This window comes from Bemisia tabaci, chromosome 3 (genome assembly GCF_918797505.1).
Source record: "Bemisia tabaci chromosome 3, PGI_BMITA_v3".
NCBI lineage: Eukaryota > Metazoa > Arthropoda > Insecta > Hemiptera > Aleyrodidae > Bemisia > Bemisia tabaci.
Window position 1 is genome coordinate 12,145,101 of NC_092795.1, and position 18,244 is coordinate 12,163,344.

Consider the following 18,244-nt stretch of genomic DNA (forward strand, 5'->3'; position numbering starts at 1 on the left):
CAAGATTCCTTGACGATGAACGATCCTCACGTTAGCCAATCAGAAAACTGATTTTCGATTATTGTCTCCTCCTGGAGCGGGGGGAGGGGGATTTAGTTATTATCTATTATCAGTTGATATTGCAATATTATGTTATCAGTATGTAGTTGCTAGTTGAGAACTAATGAAGAAGTAGGTACATTATTTCAAATTAGACAGGCATAATGAAACTCAATTACAAGGTTATTTTGTGATCAGTTCAGAGGTAGGCAATTCTTCACAAGATAATTACTTTTATTTTTGAGTAGATGCTGTTTTCCTTCATCATTAGAATGTTCGTCTGCCTGTCATCAATCATTGGCAGGCAACTGCAGAAGTACTTAGTAGAACACTCTCGATTTTGAATATTTCAGAATTCTCTAATTTAAAGTCATTCCAAATGAACAACCCTCAGTGTCCTACCCTTTATTTTCTGCCTCAATTTCATGATTCTTTGTTCCCCTTAAAGGTATCGGAGACCTCTTGCCCTTTCCTGGATTGTTGCTGCCGTCTCCCGTCTTGCTCACCATGAATCTCACTAAACATTTGTTTAGACAGATACTGTCATCAGCAGATAGTCTTAGATTCTCTAGGTATGAAGTTTGGTTTTTTAATTGTTATAATAATGCATGTATCAAAACCTCGTTGTCGAGTGAATATTTTTCAGTAAGTAAGTAAAATGATTCAGCTCTTGGAAAAGTTTTGCTTGTCAAAAGATTTTCATTCCCGAGCAACTCTCAAAAAACTGTTAGCAAATGTTCCAGAATAAATGAATTTTTAAAGGATTGTGGGTTTGATGTGCAGTTTTTCTGATTTATATCTCATAGAAATATACGAAGTAATCATTCTGAACTACGTGGAGCCTCGAAGGTTCCCGTAGTTCTGTAAGTTTGTCCTAAGAGACCTTTTCTAGATTTTTTTGTCTTTGCTTGAGGAGATACCGTTCAATGCGTCCAAGCAGAGGAAAGTGGTTCACATTTTTGCAGCAGAGCCTAATTTTTTAAGCACTCTGAATAAACATAGTCTGGAGGTTATGTTCTTTTACATTGTATCTGTACAGTAACTCTAAAATTCAAACCAAATGTTTAATTACATTTTTCTTTCCCTCAGGGCTTTGTCATTCATCCATGACTCAAACTACATTTATTCGTAAGTACCTATAATTTTTTCCCTCATTTGTTCATTCTGAGTGCACATTGATGTTTCTCAATGATTGTGCAAAACAATAGATCAGGCAAAATCAAATTAATCAACGCTGATCACTGCAGGAACACATCTAACATCTAGGGTAGGTAACCTAGAAATACAATGGGTCCTTCTGTGCATGAAATAACGGCAGCCATAAAAAGCTGTGTTGGTAGCCGCACAATTCATTCCAATGCGCTTGGAAATATGTCTGTAGAAACAGCATCAAAATATGCTTTTTTTCATCAAATATGTCCGAAATGAGCCTCTTGAATGACCTACCCATGTACTGTGGGAAAAATTTCTAAATTGTGTTTTGGGCACCAAAATGCTCGTAAACCGATTAAACTGATCAAAACTCACAGAAATTTCCATCCGATACTTAATTTCTTGAAAATGTCAAAGAACAAAAATTGAAATGTCTTGAAATCGCCCAAGTAGCACAGGTTGCAATAGATAGCAATTTTCTGTTAATACTATTGCTATTGTAGCGGAATTTAGTGTATGCTCTCTATAATTGCTAATTAAAGGGATTCTCACTATTGAAATTTATTGCAATAAAATTGAAGTATTTAGGTTGCAATTTTTTATGGAATTGCAAATTGCCTATCCTCCTCATGCATTGAATTTATCATAATGATACTTTAAAATTGGCATTCATCGACCTAATGATGCAAAAATATTGCAATTTCATTGTAAAAAAAAATCACAATTTCATTCACTAAATGTTTAAATTATTTCAATATTTGTGTTGCACTGCACCTCCAGGGTGATTTTGTTTTGACAAAAGGTGTGCAATTTACATCTTCGTCATTTTGAATATCTGTGATTCAGAACAGTCCAGGAAAAGTTATAGTCTATTTTACTAAGTCTGTACACTCAGGCTTGAGTACTCTTCCAGAATGTGCCAAAAAAAATCTCTTTTTACCCCTTAATGTCATTACTCAGTCATTTTTTATTTTAATTTTTGGTTGACTTTTCAGACTGGGATCAAATAAGTCAAGCGCAAGCACAAGCTCAGAGGATGCTTTGTTTGATATGTTTCGGAATGAAGAAAATGATTTACTGCCTGTTGGAAAGTTTCTTGCGGTATGCTATTATCATACTTTTGTTTGGCATGTAACCTTTTATCCTATTCTAAATCATGGTGAGTCATAAAGGTCAAATGGACTGTGAGTACGAACTATATTTACTGAATGCCCGATGATAAAACTTTCATTAAGAAATGGACTATATTTTGCAATCCGTAACTAAAATTTCTGGCTCATCCGTAAAAACACTTATGTGGATAGGGAAGCTAATGGTGTGTACGTTGTTTCTAAACTGAGCCGGAAATTGTAGTTCTCAATTGAAAAATGAATTCCAAATAAACTACAAGGAGGGTAAAAATTGAAGCACCACAAAATATGTTCCCCATCAAAATTAAACGTAAAACACCGAGGAAATAAAGAAATATTTTCAATTTGACTCATGAGTGAAGAATTGATGTTTTCTGTGGTTGTCAACTCAAACTTCCCACTTACCAAATCATCAAATTCTATGTCCATCAAATTGACCATTAAACTGATTACCTCAGTTTCCTCATGATGAAATAATTTCCTCTATGTGCTGACTTTGTCATGATAAGTTCACAAAACCTACGACGCACCTTAATTGGAGGTTTTATAGGCATCTTTCCAGCATTGATTATTTGTTAAATGGGTTGTTTGTTTCCAAGGACCGGCTTTCTTCTGAGTTGATTTAAGTTTTTTTACAAGGGGAAAGTTTGAATTTTCTGACTCTAATGCAAACCATAAACACTTATTCCTTATCTACTAGTTGATTTGGACCTTTTTAACATGTTTGTTAAACAATGTTATTTTCCTTTCCTCATTCTAATCTGTTGTAATTCTCCATTATCATGCCTTCTTTAAAACTTACTGGTCATTTTTTATTATTCCTCTAAAGGCACTACGAACAACCGGGTTGCGGAAAAATGATCCTCGTCTTCGAAACCTAATGGATAACCTCAGGAAAGCCAATTCATCTTTAAAAAATGAAGGGGGTTCTCCAGAAACATTGAAATTAGACCGGGAGACTTTTCATAGGTAAATATATTTATTGAATCTCCTGCTTTAGTTCTTGTTCCAGCATTGATGTCAAGAGAAACAACTTCTCTGTAGTCAATTGTATTTGCAGAGCAAAACGCTAGGTCAATTTAAAAAAAAAAAAAAAAAAAAAAAAAAAAAAAAAAAATTTGATCATTTCTATTTTTTTTTTCTTTTTTTCATAATTTCAAGAATGAAAATTTGACTTTTTAGTGGCATGAAAGTCTTAAAACTGATCATCAGTCCTGACACTCGTTATGTCTTTGTTTCAATAAGAGCTCTCATTTCCTTTATGACATCATTAAAAACCTATAAACCTGTATGACTTCTACAAATTAAACTCACCCAAAATGGCTAACCCAAATATTGGGGATGAATATCGATCACCCTTAAGCACCTACTTATGTTACTATGTTGAAAATTGCCTTGTTCCATGGATTGCACAATGGGACATTTTTTCCCTCCCCTGCATCCTTTCAACTTGCTTCTTGTCAGGCATTTCATGGATTCAGATCAGGAACCAAAACATAATGTACATGCACATATTGGAATAAGATGGTGAAAAAAATATGAAGTATTAGATTATAATCCAGCTCAAGAAATTGCCTCTATTCGTTTTTGTTTAGCATGGACTGAATTTTGAAGATTTATAAATTTGAATGAAGCCATGGAGTTATTCAGTTGGGTTTTGGCTGAGAAATGAAGCTTGCAAAAATAAAGGGAAGTGTGAAGTACCTCAAGGGAGTGCAACTAGTGGGGTAAAAATAGAGGAAGTTTTCACAATGAATCTATTTGTTAACAGTGGTTGGGTGGTCTAGTAATATTGTAAATTTACTATTATTGATTTATCAAGGGTGTTTGCGTTTATAATGTCATGACATAAAGTTAGATTTTTTTTTGCCGAACTAGTGTTATACAAACATATACAGTTTTATCGGCTAACATAAAATCTAACTTTAATTTTATTTGGCCTGTTTATTGTAAAATTTTTATTCAGATATGTCCATGTTTCTCATCCTCACTTTAAAATCTGTTCCTCTCTCCTCAGCATAATTTCACCAAATCTCTCGCTCATTTCACGAGCGTTTAGGCATCAGTTCATCATCCCAGACTTCCCTGATTTTACAAAATACATTGAAGAATTTTATTGGAAATGCAAAACTAATACAGAGGGAAAGGTACTTACTTGGAAAGCTGTAGTAGTGTTTTGAATCGTAGCAAAAAAGCACAACCAGAAAGTCCAAGTTTATCCATGTAATCTTTTATTGTTAGTCGTTCCCTCCTGATTTGTCACGCAGACCTTGCAAATTTAACTGTTCTGAAATACTGGAAGCTTTTAGCTGACTGATTTGAAATTTATTCATTTTTATAAAGGATTTTACACTTGATATCTATAATTTCAGTGTCGGCTAAATTTCAATACTATCTGGTAGGTAAGACGTTCCTTACAACTCCTGAAACATGATGAGCTTTTAAAACCTAACTTTCTATGTGCTTAGCTGGACTAAAGAGGGGTTGAAAATTGAATTTTTCAGCATTTTAGACACTTTATCTAGTAGAAATGTTACAACATCTGATTGTTTCGTCTCCTTGCCGGTTGAAAAAATAAGAGAGACGAAAAAAATCAAACTCCTCTTAATGATAACAGCCTGGGGCGTATTGTCCAAACGCACATAGCAATAATCCCACATTTCCATAAGAAATGTGCATTAGAGGACTGAAAAATTCATCTCCTGCTTCTCTGGAAATTGGTATGTAGAAAGTTTAATTTTAAATACTCATCAAGCTCAGGAGGCTCATATCAAATAATAGCGAAATTTAGCCTGTGTCAAATTTCTTGGTATTGTATCGATGACCAAAGTGCGAAATCATGTATCTCTGTTTGTAACGTTGCAGACTCCCTGTCATAATTTACTTTTTCCTCTGAAGAGTGGTCGAGGTCTTGGAAAACTCCTCGATTTTTCTTCTCTGTTAACAGAATATTCTGTCTAAATTTCAAGCCATGAAGTTGGCTTGTCTCCCTCCAAAAAATAACGCAATGGAGACATGTGGTTTTGCACTTCAATCATTGATATGTCTGGTCCTTTCCATTTTCGGAAATAATAGAGGATCGTTTCGGCAAGGTTTCTTTTACGTTTTTTTTAAAGAGAGCTAACTTTTTAAATTACATCAGTGCCTCCAACAGAGGTTAATATACTTGTCATGCTTTTATACCTATCACCCGCTGGTCTGATCCTCGAGGGATGAAAAAGAGAATTGGAAATTCACAGTTCTTTCTTACTTTTCCAGTATACCAATCAAAGTAATCTGAAAAAAATAATCTCTTCTGGTGGTGCTCGCATCCAATTTTGTCTTGAAATTTTTTTTTAGTTTTTTACCTAGTTTGTTTATTTTTAATCAAGCCTTTTACATAATCAAGCTGAAGCTCTTAGATTCTAATTTTTTACGGAATTTAAAAATTTCCATAGTGTCAACAAGCAGTGATACAGCATTAGTGGCTTGTTTAGTCTGCAAAACTAAGTTCATATTTTTATATGTACTAAGCATAAATTTGAGGTGAACCTGAGCATTTAACAAAGGGCATAGTTGCAGTAGGGGCATCTTTGCATAGTTTATTTACAGCTGTGGTAGAGGCCGTAGTTTTTTTTTTCTTCAAGTATCATGTAGCCTCCTCTTTCCTTCCGTACTTTTTCCTAACTCTCACATGTTTTCTTTCAATATAAACCTTTGCATGCCTTTTTTCCCTTCTTTACTTAATGTCTAATCCTCTAATCGAAGAGAAAATACAGGAGGTGATAAGTAGTAAGGGATTTCCACTATCCGATGTCTCTTAAGTGAATAAAATTACAAATTCAAGGTGAGAACACGGAGCATAGAAAATCGAGACAGTCATTGTACCTTGTAAGCATCCAAATATTTCCAGCAATTTAACTTTAAATCTACTGTTCAAAAGCTGAAATTTGGGTCAATGCTGCAGTATTGTGCAGGGTTCTAAAAATTGGAAATTTTTTGTCATATTCAGTGAAGTCCTCATGAATGATGCCAAAATAGCCACATAATCTAAACTTATCGCCACCTTGTATATATCTTCTGTGATGTCTGATTGTTTCAGTGTGTAATTTGTTATTATAAAAAGAAACTTAATTTTTTGGCGTTTGCACGAAACAATAATCAAATGATAAATTATCATGAGTACCTGATGAAGATGAGTTATTGTCTCTCATTCGGGAGGGCTTTCAAAAATTGCATAACACACTTTCTCTGGGGGTTTTCACACAACTCCCCCCTCCCATACTTTTGTAACTCAACCTCCCTCCTCCCCATGAAGTATGTGGCGCAATATCAAAACTCATTGTCTGCAGCAGTTTGCTTGTTGCCTCATTTGAATGCTACTTTCCCTTTTTCAAAATTAAAAGGTAAACTGATTGTCCTTAATGAGAATTTAGAAGCCCTTTTCAACCGCACCCTTGGTTTTATTGTAAAATATCACTGTTACAACCTCATTTCCAAATCAATCAAAAGTATGTATGTCACGATGTTTACATTTATGGTATATCTTTACCTCGCAGGTGGCATCGTATATCCCACAACTGGCAAGAATGAATCCAGATTACTGGGGCATAAGTGTTTGCACAATTGACGGTCAGCGTTTTTCAATAGGAGATGTTAATGTCCCTTTTACCATTCAGTCTTGCAGGTAAGGTTCCTCTCATTTCCTTTCCATGAATTTCGCAGGTTGATTTTATACCCGCTTGTTAATATATCCTCCTATGTCAATGTAGCTCCTCAGAAACAAATTGATCGAACCGTTGATTCCAAAATCTCAAAGCAACTCACTAAGAAAACAAAGGAACAAAGGGTATTCTTGCTAAGTAAAGGTTTATAGGTCCCATAACTAGAAAGGCTAATTACAGAGGGTTGCAACAGTCCATTCACAGAAAATTTTCAAAATTTTAAATGAGCAGCATGTAATTAAAGTCCATTTACAGAAAGCAGTCTACATAGGCAAATCTTTTAGAGCAGAACGTTCAAAAAATGTAACAGGGAGGAAAATTTATTTGAGCTAGGCTGTTGGATTCAACACTAAAGTTGTTGATGCCTCTGTAACAGCGCTCATCATTTGCGTTTTGTAACTTGCTGGCAGAGTGCTTTTTTTTATCAGGTTATGGGAGGCTCATAAGTAGACATAAACAAATTTAGACTATAAAAAATACCCGGAATTTTAATATTTATTGTACTTGATGCAGTGAAACACTTTCCCTCCCTGTTTTAGTAAACCTTTGAACTATGGAATCGCTTTGGAAAAACTGGGACAAGATATTGTGCATCAGTATGTAGGCCAAGAACCAAGTGGCTGTAACTTCAATGAGTTAGTGCTGGATCATAATAGTAAGTCTGATTTTAATACCATGACCCATGTAAGTTTTTTATTATTTTTCAATTTTACATGAGTTGATTAGGGCTTCTCCATAAAGAGACTGGCAGTGACGTCATTTCCAGTGTGTATCCACGAAGATATTGATTTTGTTTGACTCCGTAGAATTTATATTCATAATCATAAAATTAAAAATCATTTAGCTTTATCTATGAGAATGTGAGAAATGAATTACAGAGAAAGAAATTGCCAAAAAAATCTCACAATTCTATGTTCTTAGACTTTCACATAGGTACAGTCATTCCAATGTAGCGCTCTGTGCAGGGTCATTTATCCAGACTTACTTCCAGTAGCAAAGTTTGCCTAATTTTGTGCGTCAATTTTCCAATTACATGGAGAAGTAAGCCTGGGAAAACCAGTATGAAAGTGATCAGTCAGTCTTAATCAGAAACGTCATCCACAAAATGAACTCTTAAAAAATGATTCAAAATTCATAGAATATTACTTTCTTGAGAATCTCATTGAAACCATATTTATTTAGAACCACAAGTCACTGCTTATGTAGTACATTTTCATTGCTATCCATTCATCGTAAGTGTCTCCTTTATTTTGTTTCAGAAAAACCACATAATCCAATGATAAATGCTGGTGCCATTTTAGTATGTGCATTATTGAAAACTTTGGTGAAGCCTGAGATGAGTCTTGCCGAAAAATTTGACTATGTGATGAATTATTTCAAGGTATTGCTTGATTTTCTCCCTAAATTCTGAATTCTTTTATATTTTCCCAATGAAGTCCTCATAAAATTAGCCACATGCACTACTATTTAGTCATCCAGGAGGAATTTGCTCTTTCTCACTATATCAATATCAGTCGGAGACAGCTGTGAAAGAATATAAGTAACATATGAATTGAGTACAGTTTTAAAGAAGTACGGCAACATAATTTGTTGCCAAGCATAGCTTTACTTCATTAATGATCAACATTGCCTAGGACTGAGCGATGTAACATTCATTATTGGAAAATCTTCTTTTTAGTTAAATATCATCGGAAAATCAATGTTTTTGTCCACCGATAAAGGGACCATATGGCAAAAAGAATAAAAATGGATAATGGTGACTCAACCCAAAGAAGTATTTCATGACATTTGTGCACTGAAAATTCCCTCAAATGGGAAACCAAATGGAAGTTATGAAGTTAAAAATGTGCAGTTTAAAATGCTTTGTTTTAAAGAAATGTTCTCAAAATTTGTAATCCACCATGTCTAGGGTACAAATTAAATCGCAGATCTAAGCTCTTTATCGCCACATAAATAAAATGCATCCTTGATGGGTTTTTTTGAGATGATACAGAACATTTTCCATTAAAAACACTAACTCCAACTTTTTGACCCAACATAACATAACATATTATGCTGATAAATTTCCTGTGAGGCACTACTGTCCCTTTTCTTGTGGGGGGTCGATTTTTTTTTTTTTTTACTACTTCAAATGGCCCACAAGGGCTAATCCTGCGCTTTAGTCCCAACCTTCCTCCGTCCCTACTGAATAACCAGTCCCAAACATCCATCGTTTGAGACCATCAAACTCAGGTCGCTTGGCCGGGAATCGAACCCAGGACCTCCCGATCACAGAGCTAGCGCTACAACCACTACACCATAGGAGGCCAATAAGGTTTTAGTTTTATTCATTTTCCTATTTTTTTAACAATCTCTGCAATGGGTTATTATGACTTTTACTTTAGTTTTAAGTCTCTATCTTGGAGCGTGTCTGTGGTTCATCAATGATTAATATCACATAAGAGGAACATATATCAGTTGCATGTAATGTCTCTAAAAATGTACTGTTTTAATTACAACTATCATTGTCTTTAAATTATTGTCAACTTGAAATTTTTCAAACAAGACCAATCCACGCAGGTTAGTGATTGCGAATTTTTTCCACATCTAATAACTGTGCAGCCTTCACTCGGCCGCAGCTAGTGTGATGTCACATTGGCTGCCCCTTATAAGAAATGCATCGCATTTAAATTTCCTGCCGTAATGCGCAAAGAGTCTCAAAACTCGTCCACAGGAATTACTGACCTGTGTGGATTGGTCTTGCTTTTAAAAAGCTCCTTTTCTTTTTTTAAAATTATTTTACTTTACTGCTACTTTTATTGTCTCTTTATTATTAATTTTGCCCTCAGAGAATTGCGGGTGGGGAATACCTTGGATTCAACAATGCAGTGTTTTTGTCGGAGAGGGAAGCAGCTGATCGGAACTATGCACTTGGTTTCTACATGCGTGAACATAAGTGTTATCCTGAGAAAACGAATTTAAAAGAATGCATGGATTTCTACTTTCAGGTGAATAACATTTTATCTTCCCCATTCCCTCTTTCTTAAGTTGGTTGCTTAGGAAAGATGTTCGTAACAATCAGAGTTCTTATCAAGTCAAAGATACAATATTTAAAGCTTGTTTTTTACCCATCCATGAAAAACCTGTAATTGCAGTAAACCTGCAAACCTGTAATTGATCACCACCCTTAGCTACTGTGAGGTTCAAGATTTCGTGCTGTGGCGAAAATCATCACAGAGAAGATGCAAACCAAATTTGAACCTCCAATATATCGGCCAAAAAAATGCATCTTATATGAGGGAGCTTATGATAATGAGTCAATTTTGCTGGCCACAGAATCGTGTTTTAATGCTTGACTCTTGTAGATTAGCGAAAAATAATAAGATCTTTCCAAACTGCAATTTTCCACGTTCAATATTAACCGTGATAACACCCTTTGAAGAGTGAGGTTTTTGACGACAGCAACACCCTTGGTTTCTTCCTCTTTTGTTTGATTAGTGATGTAGAGGGTGCAAAGCGAAAATTCAACGATGTTAAACATAAACAAACTCAAGATACAGATGGATTCGCACTAAAAAGATCCTCTTATCAGGAAGTAGCGCATACTCGCCGCAAAGAGATTAGGCGGTCAGTCAGTTCACCTCAGTTTGTTTATGTTTAATGTCATTGAAGTTTTACGTTGCGCCATGTCGCGTCCTCTGCATCACTGATCGAACAAAAGAGAAAGAAGAAACCAAGGGTGTCACCACTGCGGTAGATGACGTCAAAAACCTGATTTTTCAAAGTGCGATATCTCTGTTAATAATGAACATAGAGAGTTGCTGTTAGGACAGATCTTATTATTTTTAGTTAATCTACAAGGATCAAGCATCAAAACACGATTCTGTGACCAGCGCAACTGATCCATTCCTTAATTGAAGTTGGGGGATTGAGCTTAAAGACCATCATGCAATAACTATTATTTATGAAGAAAAATTATCATTAACTTCTATAAGAGTAAAGGTACAAAGTTTTCATTCAATCTTTTTTTGCTCCGAGTCTAACTCTGTTTGAATTTGACAGTGCTGTTCGATGGAAGTAACAGCGGAGAGTATGAGTGTAATGGCATCAACTTTGGCAAATGGCGGAATTTGTCCTCTCACAGAAGAGAAAGTCCTGAAACCAGACTCTGTTCGAGATGTACTCTCCCTGATGCACAGCTGTGGCATGTATGATTACTCTGGCCAATTTGCTTTCAAAGTAAGATATGATTTGCATCCTCGGATATGGAGAACTACAAAATAATTCTTGCTAGGCTTCAATTTACTTCGGTTTACAATCTACAATAAGAGCATGATCAATTTTTTGGAAAAAATTCCGAGAAACTAATTGTGAGTTTTATTCTTTGAAGAAATTTGAGAATGAAAACTAATGGAGGTTTCCACAAGTCTGATCATCAAAGATTTGGCACCATGTCTGTAGGAAATCATGACTAATATCTTAAAACAAAAATAATCCCAAAAATTAGGAAAGATTCATGTATTAATCATTCATTTATTTATTGATTCAAGAGAAGTATTGAGTGAGATGCCCAATGACAAAAAATTTAATTATAAATTTAAAACATTAAAAACCATTTTTGATGCAATACGGCTACTAAAAACTAAAAGCAGAAACGAAGAAACAAAAAAAGAATTGAATGCATAAAGTTTTTTTATCTAAAGATCTCTTGTCCACCTATTTTTAAGTTTCAACTTTTAGTCAAGCAGCTGTATTACTATTGTATCATCCTACTTTAGGAAATTTTCTGAAACTAATATGGAATTTCATCTCATCCAGGTTGGCCTACCTGCAAAATCAGGTGTTTGCGGAGGAATGCTGGTGGTCATCCCAAACGTAATGGGCATATGTTCATGGTCTCCTCCTCTTGATCCGTTGGGTAACAGTTGCCGTGGAGTTCAGTTTTGTCAGGTAGAGAATCAAGTTATTTTCATCATCGGTGCTTAAAAACAGGAAAGATGACCATAGTGTACAGCGGCACATTTCTCAGAAAAGCAAAGTTGTTAAGTCGTGTTGAAAAAGTTTGATTCAAATTTCCAGTGAAAAACATTTTTAAGTATTCCAAAGAATTAGTTGCGAGTGGTAATGTTCATTTTTGGACCAATAGAAGGTGCACAGATGCAATTCATGTAATGGGCCTGTTGCAAACTTTTGCTAGAGCAAAACTAAGAGTTGTTTCTTACAGATAATGCCTCAAAAATCACGATGAGCGCATCGGCAAAGTCTGAAATGCACTCATAACTTCACAATCTGCGTAAGAAATTTGCGTTATTTTGAGCTTCCCGCTTCAAAAACGATACTACTGCACAGGTGAACATTTTGTCAGAGGAGTCGTTCCATTGGCGGCAATACTCATCATGGCCGACGCCAGTCCGCCAAAACACGTGTGATGGGACGAGATAACATTTGAACAGGATTAAACCAGATAACAATCGGCGTGTTTACGTTTATATTTTCCTCGCCCGCCTTAATTGATCTTGAACTCTCCTCAAATTACTCACGGAACTGCGCAAGCGTCGGCCATGATGAATATTGCGGACGATGGAGGGACTCATCTAACAAAATGTTCACCTGTGCAGTAGTATCGTTTTTGAAGCGGGAAGCTCAAAATAACGCAAATTTCTTACGCAGATTGTGAATTTATGAGTGCATTTCAGACTTTGCTGATGCGCTCATCGTGATTTTTTAGGCATTATCTATTGGAAACAACTCTTCATTCTGCTCTAGCAAAAGTTTGCAACAGGCCCATTCTATCATTTTTAACCATGAGCGTAGCGGCATTTAAGTGGACCAAATTTTTTACCAAAATTAGTCAGCAAGATAACAGGAAGTCGAGCTTTAGGTTGCTTTTTGCAAAATTTAATTTCATGCTTTAACTTTCAAGTGAACAAAATATACTGGATATCTAAATTGTATCTGTTTAACACTGGGAGTTTTAAAATTTTATTATCGACATTTTTATTCTTCATTTTCAGGAGCTAGTGCAACTGTTCAATTTTCACCCTTATGATAACCTAAAGCATGGTGTGCACAAAAAGGACCCACGAAAACACAAGTACGAGACTAAAGGACTAAAAGTTGTCCAACTTTTGTTTTCAGCTGCGAATGGGGACATTTCTGCACTGAGGAGGCAAGCATCACATTAATGGTTTTTCATTTTGAATTATTTTGGGACCAAAATTCATGAATATTTTCGAAATTCATGTGTCCATCGCATCCTACTTAAATCATCAATTTTGTAGTCAAATTAATTAAAAAAACGTAGGAACAATCATTTTCAAACTGTACTCACAGTCAATTGTCTGTAGGAGGCTGATGGCGGACACTGCATGACCCTACATTAGCAGCAAATTCACTATGTGTGTAAATTTTTATTAAAATTAAATCTGTTAAAGAGGTATTTTATCATTGATTGATGGTATAGATTCTTAAAATAAATTGCTTTTTGAAATTAGGAAGCTCTTTGCATCTATTTCTGTGTCACCGACAACAAAATCTGAGAATATGTTACATTCAAAAGCCTCTGAAGGAATTAATTAATACTTTGCTTGTGCAAATGAGTCACTCTCTTCTTCCGCTGAAAGTTCTCTAAGTGTTTTGAACGTTTTTTACAGACACAAACTTTCAGGGATGGATATGGGTCTGAGCGATTATGACGGCAGGACTGCGCTTCACTTGGCCGCTGCAGAAGGTCATCTTGACTGTATAAAATTCTTGTTAGAGCAATGTGGAGTTGATCATACCGTTCGTGATAGGTATGTATCATTTTCTTGACAAATCAATTACTCTAGTCACATAGCAGATTTTTATGATCACATGTCCTTCACTTTTACATCATATTTATTGTTGTTTATTTCTTTTTTCCCCATCTCATTCAACTCTTCAATTAGTACCATCAGAAGCCGATGAAATTCAACAATTATACAGTTTAAATTCAACGTTAGATTTTAATTAAAAATAAAATTGTTTCAACTGCTGCAACGAAATTCATCGATTTTCTGTTATACCCAAAAGACATTGTGTTCTTAAGTAATATTAGGTACCATTAACTTTTACTGTAAATAATTCGAATTTTTTTAATTGAAGTACCTCACGTGAAGAAGATATCACTACTTTTAAAAAAGAGCGGAAGTCCACTTTTCAAAAAAAAAAGAATTTATTGCATTTTTTTCGAACTCCCCGGTTATCCTTACCGTATTACCTGAAAAAGTAGCTGTGGTCCGCTTCTTGGAATGCAAGTGACAGACAAGCAGTAACGCAAATGTCCACGCAAATGTTCAGTAAGAAGAGCGTCGAAATTTCCCAAAAAAACGAGTTTGAAAACTTTGACTTCTGCCCTTTTTGGAGCTACTGATTCAAATTAGATGTGTAGAGCTTATTTGTGAAGGATATAATGGATTCAGTCGGTGAAAATAATTAAATTCCAAGTGAAAGTGGAGTGACCCTTTTTCCGTTTTTGCTTTTCAAGTCGAACTAGGCTCCTTGACTCTGGGTACAATGATGGCTTCGGCAGATTGGTCCGGAGGGATGGGGGGACCCTCCCCCAAGTGGGGGGCCTGAGGGGCGCCGGCTGCACCGGGGCCGGGGTCGGGGACTGCTGTTCGAAGAGTGCCTTAGGGACATCCGACGGGAAGATAGAGCGTCCGATGGACCACACGTGCACAGGGTGTGGTCTGGAGGGGTCGTTTAGTGGGTACAGAACACAGCAGCGTGCTCTACCCTACCCCCACATAACCGGGTTTTCCCATTTCTCAGCGGTCGGGTCGGTTAGGGGTTGCTTCGGAGGCTCTTCACCAGCTGATGGCCGTTGCCGTCCTGGTATTTGTTGGGCCCCTTTCATGGGGGGCGTTTTGGCGACCCTCATGATGGGGACACTGCAGCGAATTTTTCCCCTCATCATTAAAAAAAAAAAAAAAAAAAGTCGAACTAGGCATTTGTTCTTTCACTTTAAGACTTAGTTTAGAAATCTATTCGCCACTCCGATTGGTTTCTCTTGCTTCTGAATATTTTAGTCGCTCAGTATTCATGAATTATTGACTTTAGTAATATTCAATTGTAAGAATTAGCTTTTTGAATCATATTCTAATTATTGAACATATAATTTAGCTGAAAATATGTAGTACTTTTCTTACATTACCTAGTTTCTACATTAAATAATAATGGTGATATTGTTTCTTGAAAAACGCAGTAATTGTGACCACTGACAGGTGAAGCAAGACCAGGATTCATAAAACCATTTTTTTGACTTGTTTCAGGTGGGGGAAAACTCCCATTGAAGAGGCCAAACAGTTTCGACATGTCCAGGTTGTTCAGTATCTAAAACAATGGGCAGACGCAAATCCTCAGGAGGCTAATAAAACTGAAGATGAAAAATCCAGCCTACCAATTGAAAAAACCTCTCCATTGCCTAAATAAACCTTTCATTTGTTGAGCCTCCAAGTCAATAATCTGATGACATTGGTTTTTTACCTGGTGCAACTCTCATAGGTCAGATAGTAGTAATACGCAGACTCAAATATAAAATTGATGGTTGATGGTGTCGGCCCTAATATTTCCATTCACATCAACATCCCTGTGTTGCTGAAATTGACCCTTGAAGCCTAGAGCGCCAGAAATGATGGTCATTTTATCACTGTAAAATTGCTTCCTCAGCATCGGATGATTTCATACTTGAAACTAGTGAGAAAGGAACATTTTATGAAGTTTCATAGAATGATATGAATTATTTTAGGATTAGCCACTCACTACTCACTACTACTTCGTTGATCCTCCTAGGAATCCTAAATGAGAATAATCCTCTTTAGAATGTGAAAAACTTTAAATTGTAGATCGGCGTCACTGCGTAGAGGAGTGTTTTACGTGAAGGACCCTGCAAACTGCTACTAGAAATATGTGCCCACGCCGATTTAATTTTTCTTTGCTGCATTAAAATCATCTATTGATCCTGATCAAAAGTCACAGTTGGGCCAAGTTTCTACAATTTTCTTACGCACAACTAAATTGCACATGAAGTAAAAAATATCAGGGAGAAATCCGAGGTTGTAAAATTACAGTAAAGAGTGAACATCTTGTAAAATGAGTCTTACTCCCTCTACATTCCTCCCATGCCCGCTGGCGGTATTTGTCAATTTTTTTATAGCTTTATTACCTTTTTTTCCCTTTCCGTTTTATGTTAATTGTTTGTTAGATAGTAATGAGTCTCGTGATTGACAATAATATGTCTTAAATGTTATTCACTGATTTTTTGTAGTCATAATTTTAAGGAATGCCTTTATTTCACTTACCAGAGCAAATACCTAATATTCATTGTTAGTGATTCTAGTCTTTACGTCCTTCCTCATCACTTATGATAAAATGCGGGTGTCCTTTTTTTTGGTGTTTTCATCCTAACACGTAAGTAAGTTTTCTTCCATTGTTTTTGAGAATTTAGGCTGAAAAAGCTACAAATTTTTAGGCTTTATTTAAGTATCTGATACTTTTTTGATCCATCAATGCGTTTCCATTGATTTTTTTCTCCTTATTTTGGAGGTAATACTTAGCTAGTCACACGGAATTTTCATCCCAATGGGCCAAAAGGGATTTATCTTCCTTTTTTCCAATTTAATTATCTTTTAGTGTCAATTTCAATTATTTTGCTCTTAGAATTGCTCTTGTCATTATTGCATTGTGAAAAGATTGTTTTCGACTTCCGCAATTAGTGAGGTATGAAGCTTGAAGTTAAAGGAAATGAAGGCGGCTTCATTGAAAGAATTGTCTGATTTTTCTTCAACTGAGACTTTTGTTGTTGTCTGAACTCAGGAAGCTGTATCTAATAATCCATATTTTTGAAAAGTCTGACTTTTACATGCAGTTTCAAATAGACTTTTCTTTACCTATGTGTATCGCCTCAGATCAATGGGTGTCAAAATGAAAAAAAGAGGTCAATGACACATCTATCTGAAATATCAGTGGTTATATTTTTGGCGCACCCTTACTCAATCAATAGCCAATTTATAGGTTTTTTATGTAACCTTACTATCCATGGTTTGTGTCACAAGGGCTTGCGCGATTTTCCGATTTCATGTTGTTCCCTTTTCAGAATCTCAAGAAAGTAACTGAACCTTTTCAACCATGTCATCTTCAACGTGCAAGATGTTGGATAGAAGTGATGTGTCTCTTTTGTGCAATATTAAGATCTATGTTAACCAAATTCTTTAAATATGAATTGTTTTGTTTGTAATTTAATTGTGGGTTGATTTCTTTACCTCTATATGAATTAGTACACCCGCCTTAAGCAACGGAAGTTTTAAAAGCATAATTAATCGTATTCCTTCTGAAAAAATGAGAACAGTGCTTTCCAAAAAGCTGTTAAATTACTGCTAGTACACGTTATTTACTTCTGAAAGTAATGAAATCGTAAATGATGATTTTCGTTTCATTAAAAAAAACACAAATTAGCAAAATAATGTAGAAAATTCCTTTTTTTTCTCTCTTCTCCAAAAACCGCAAGTTTTAAACAACTATTGGTGCAAAATTGACGGATGTTCAAAAGTGCTTTTGTAATATAGACACGAACCACTTTTTCTTGTACGAAAAAAAATCTCAAGAGATAGTAAACAGGTGATCAAAATGCTTTCTCAAAAGACTCTACAAGAACTGCTTGTAGTTTTGGTAAGAATTCTGGAAAAATTCACTATTTCGAGAGAAAGTCCTTCCTTATTTTTCACAGACAAAACTGAAGAATGGCAAACTGATGTTGAATAAAAAAAAAACATTTTCAGCTAGTGTATGAGAACCAATTGAATCGGCTTATGCGAAAACCGCTAATGTCAATTTTCTCTAATTTTGAGAGAACTGCAAAAAACTGTAGAAGCCTTTTAAATTCAGGATTTAAAAATGTTCAGAAGTTCATTATTACAGGAGTGGATTGTAGAAATGGATCCCTAACACTTTCCAGCTCCTCCTCTGTCTGGGACGGGGTATAATTAAACAGAAAGATCTCTGGATATTAGCGGTTTTTGCATGATACCCAAAAATCATCGCGTTTTGGAGCCGTTTGATATTTTCAAAATGTATTCTAAAGATATTAAAGCGGTAGATTATCATTCAAATAAAGTTGAAAAAACAAAATTCTGGACAACTGCTGCACTTGAAATAAGTTTCATCACGAAACTACCAGCAATAAACTGGACATTAGCGGTTTTCGCATGATTTGTGCGCGGA

The 18,244-nt window shown here is 35.6% G+C and overlaps 1 protein-coding gene across 3 annotated transcripts; it reads left to right on the forward strand.

The window, feature by feature from the left end:
* The first annotated feature begins 95 nt into the window (after positions 1–95).
* Positions 96–17,266, forward strand: GLS (glutaminase). 3 transcript variants are annotated; one of them, XM_072297759.1, is made up of 15 exons: positions 96–171; positions 488–611; positions 1,129–1,167; positions 2,187–2,292; positions 3,151–3,290; positions 4,339–4,468; positions 6,860–6,987; positions 7,564–7,679; positions 8,284–8,405; positions 9,853–10,011; positions 11,066–11,242; positions 11,822–11,953; positions 13,018–13,172; positions 13,657–13,797; positions 15,298–17,266. In XM_072297759.1, the coding sequence occupies exons 2-15, from the start codon at positions 547–549 to the stop codon at positions 15,455–15,457; spliced, it is 1,770 nt and encodes a 589-aa protein (XP_072153860.1). In that variant the 5' UTR covers positions 96–171; positions 488–546; the 3' UTR covers positions 15,458–17,266. The 3 variants fall into 3 exon arrangements, with proteins under 3 accessions (XP_072153860.1, XP_018917604.1, XP_018917605.1); XM_019062059.2 differs by having other exon boundaries at positions 109–244; XM_019062060.2 differs by lacking the exons at positions 96–171; positions 488–611; positions 1,129–1,167 and having other exon boundaries at positions 2,210–2,350.
* Positions 17,267–18,244: the final 978 nt, after the last annotated feature.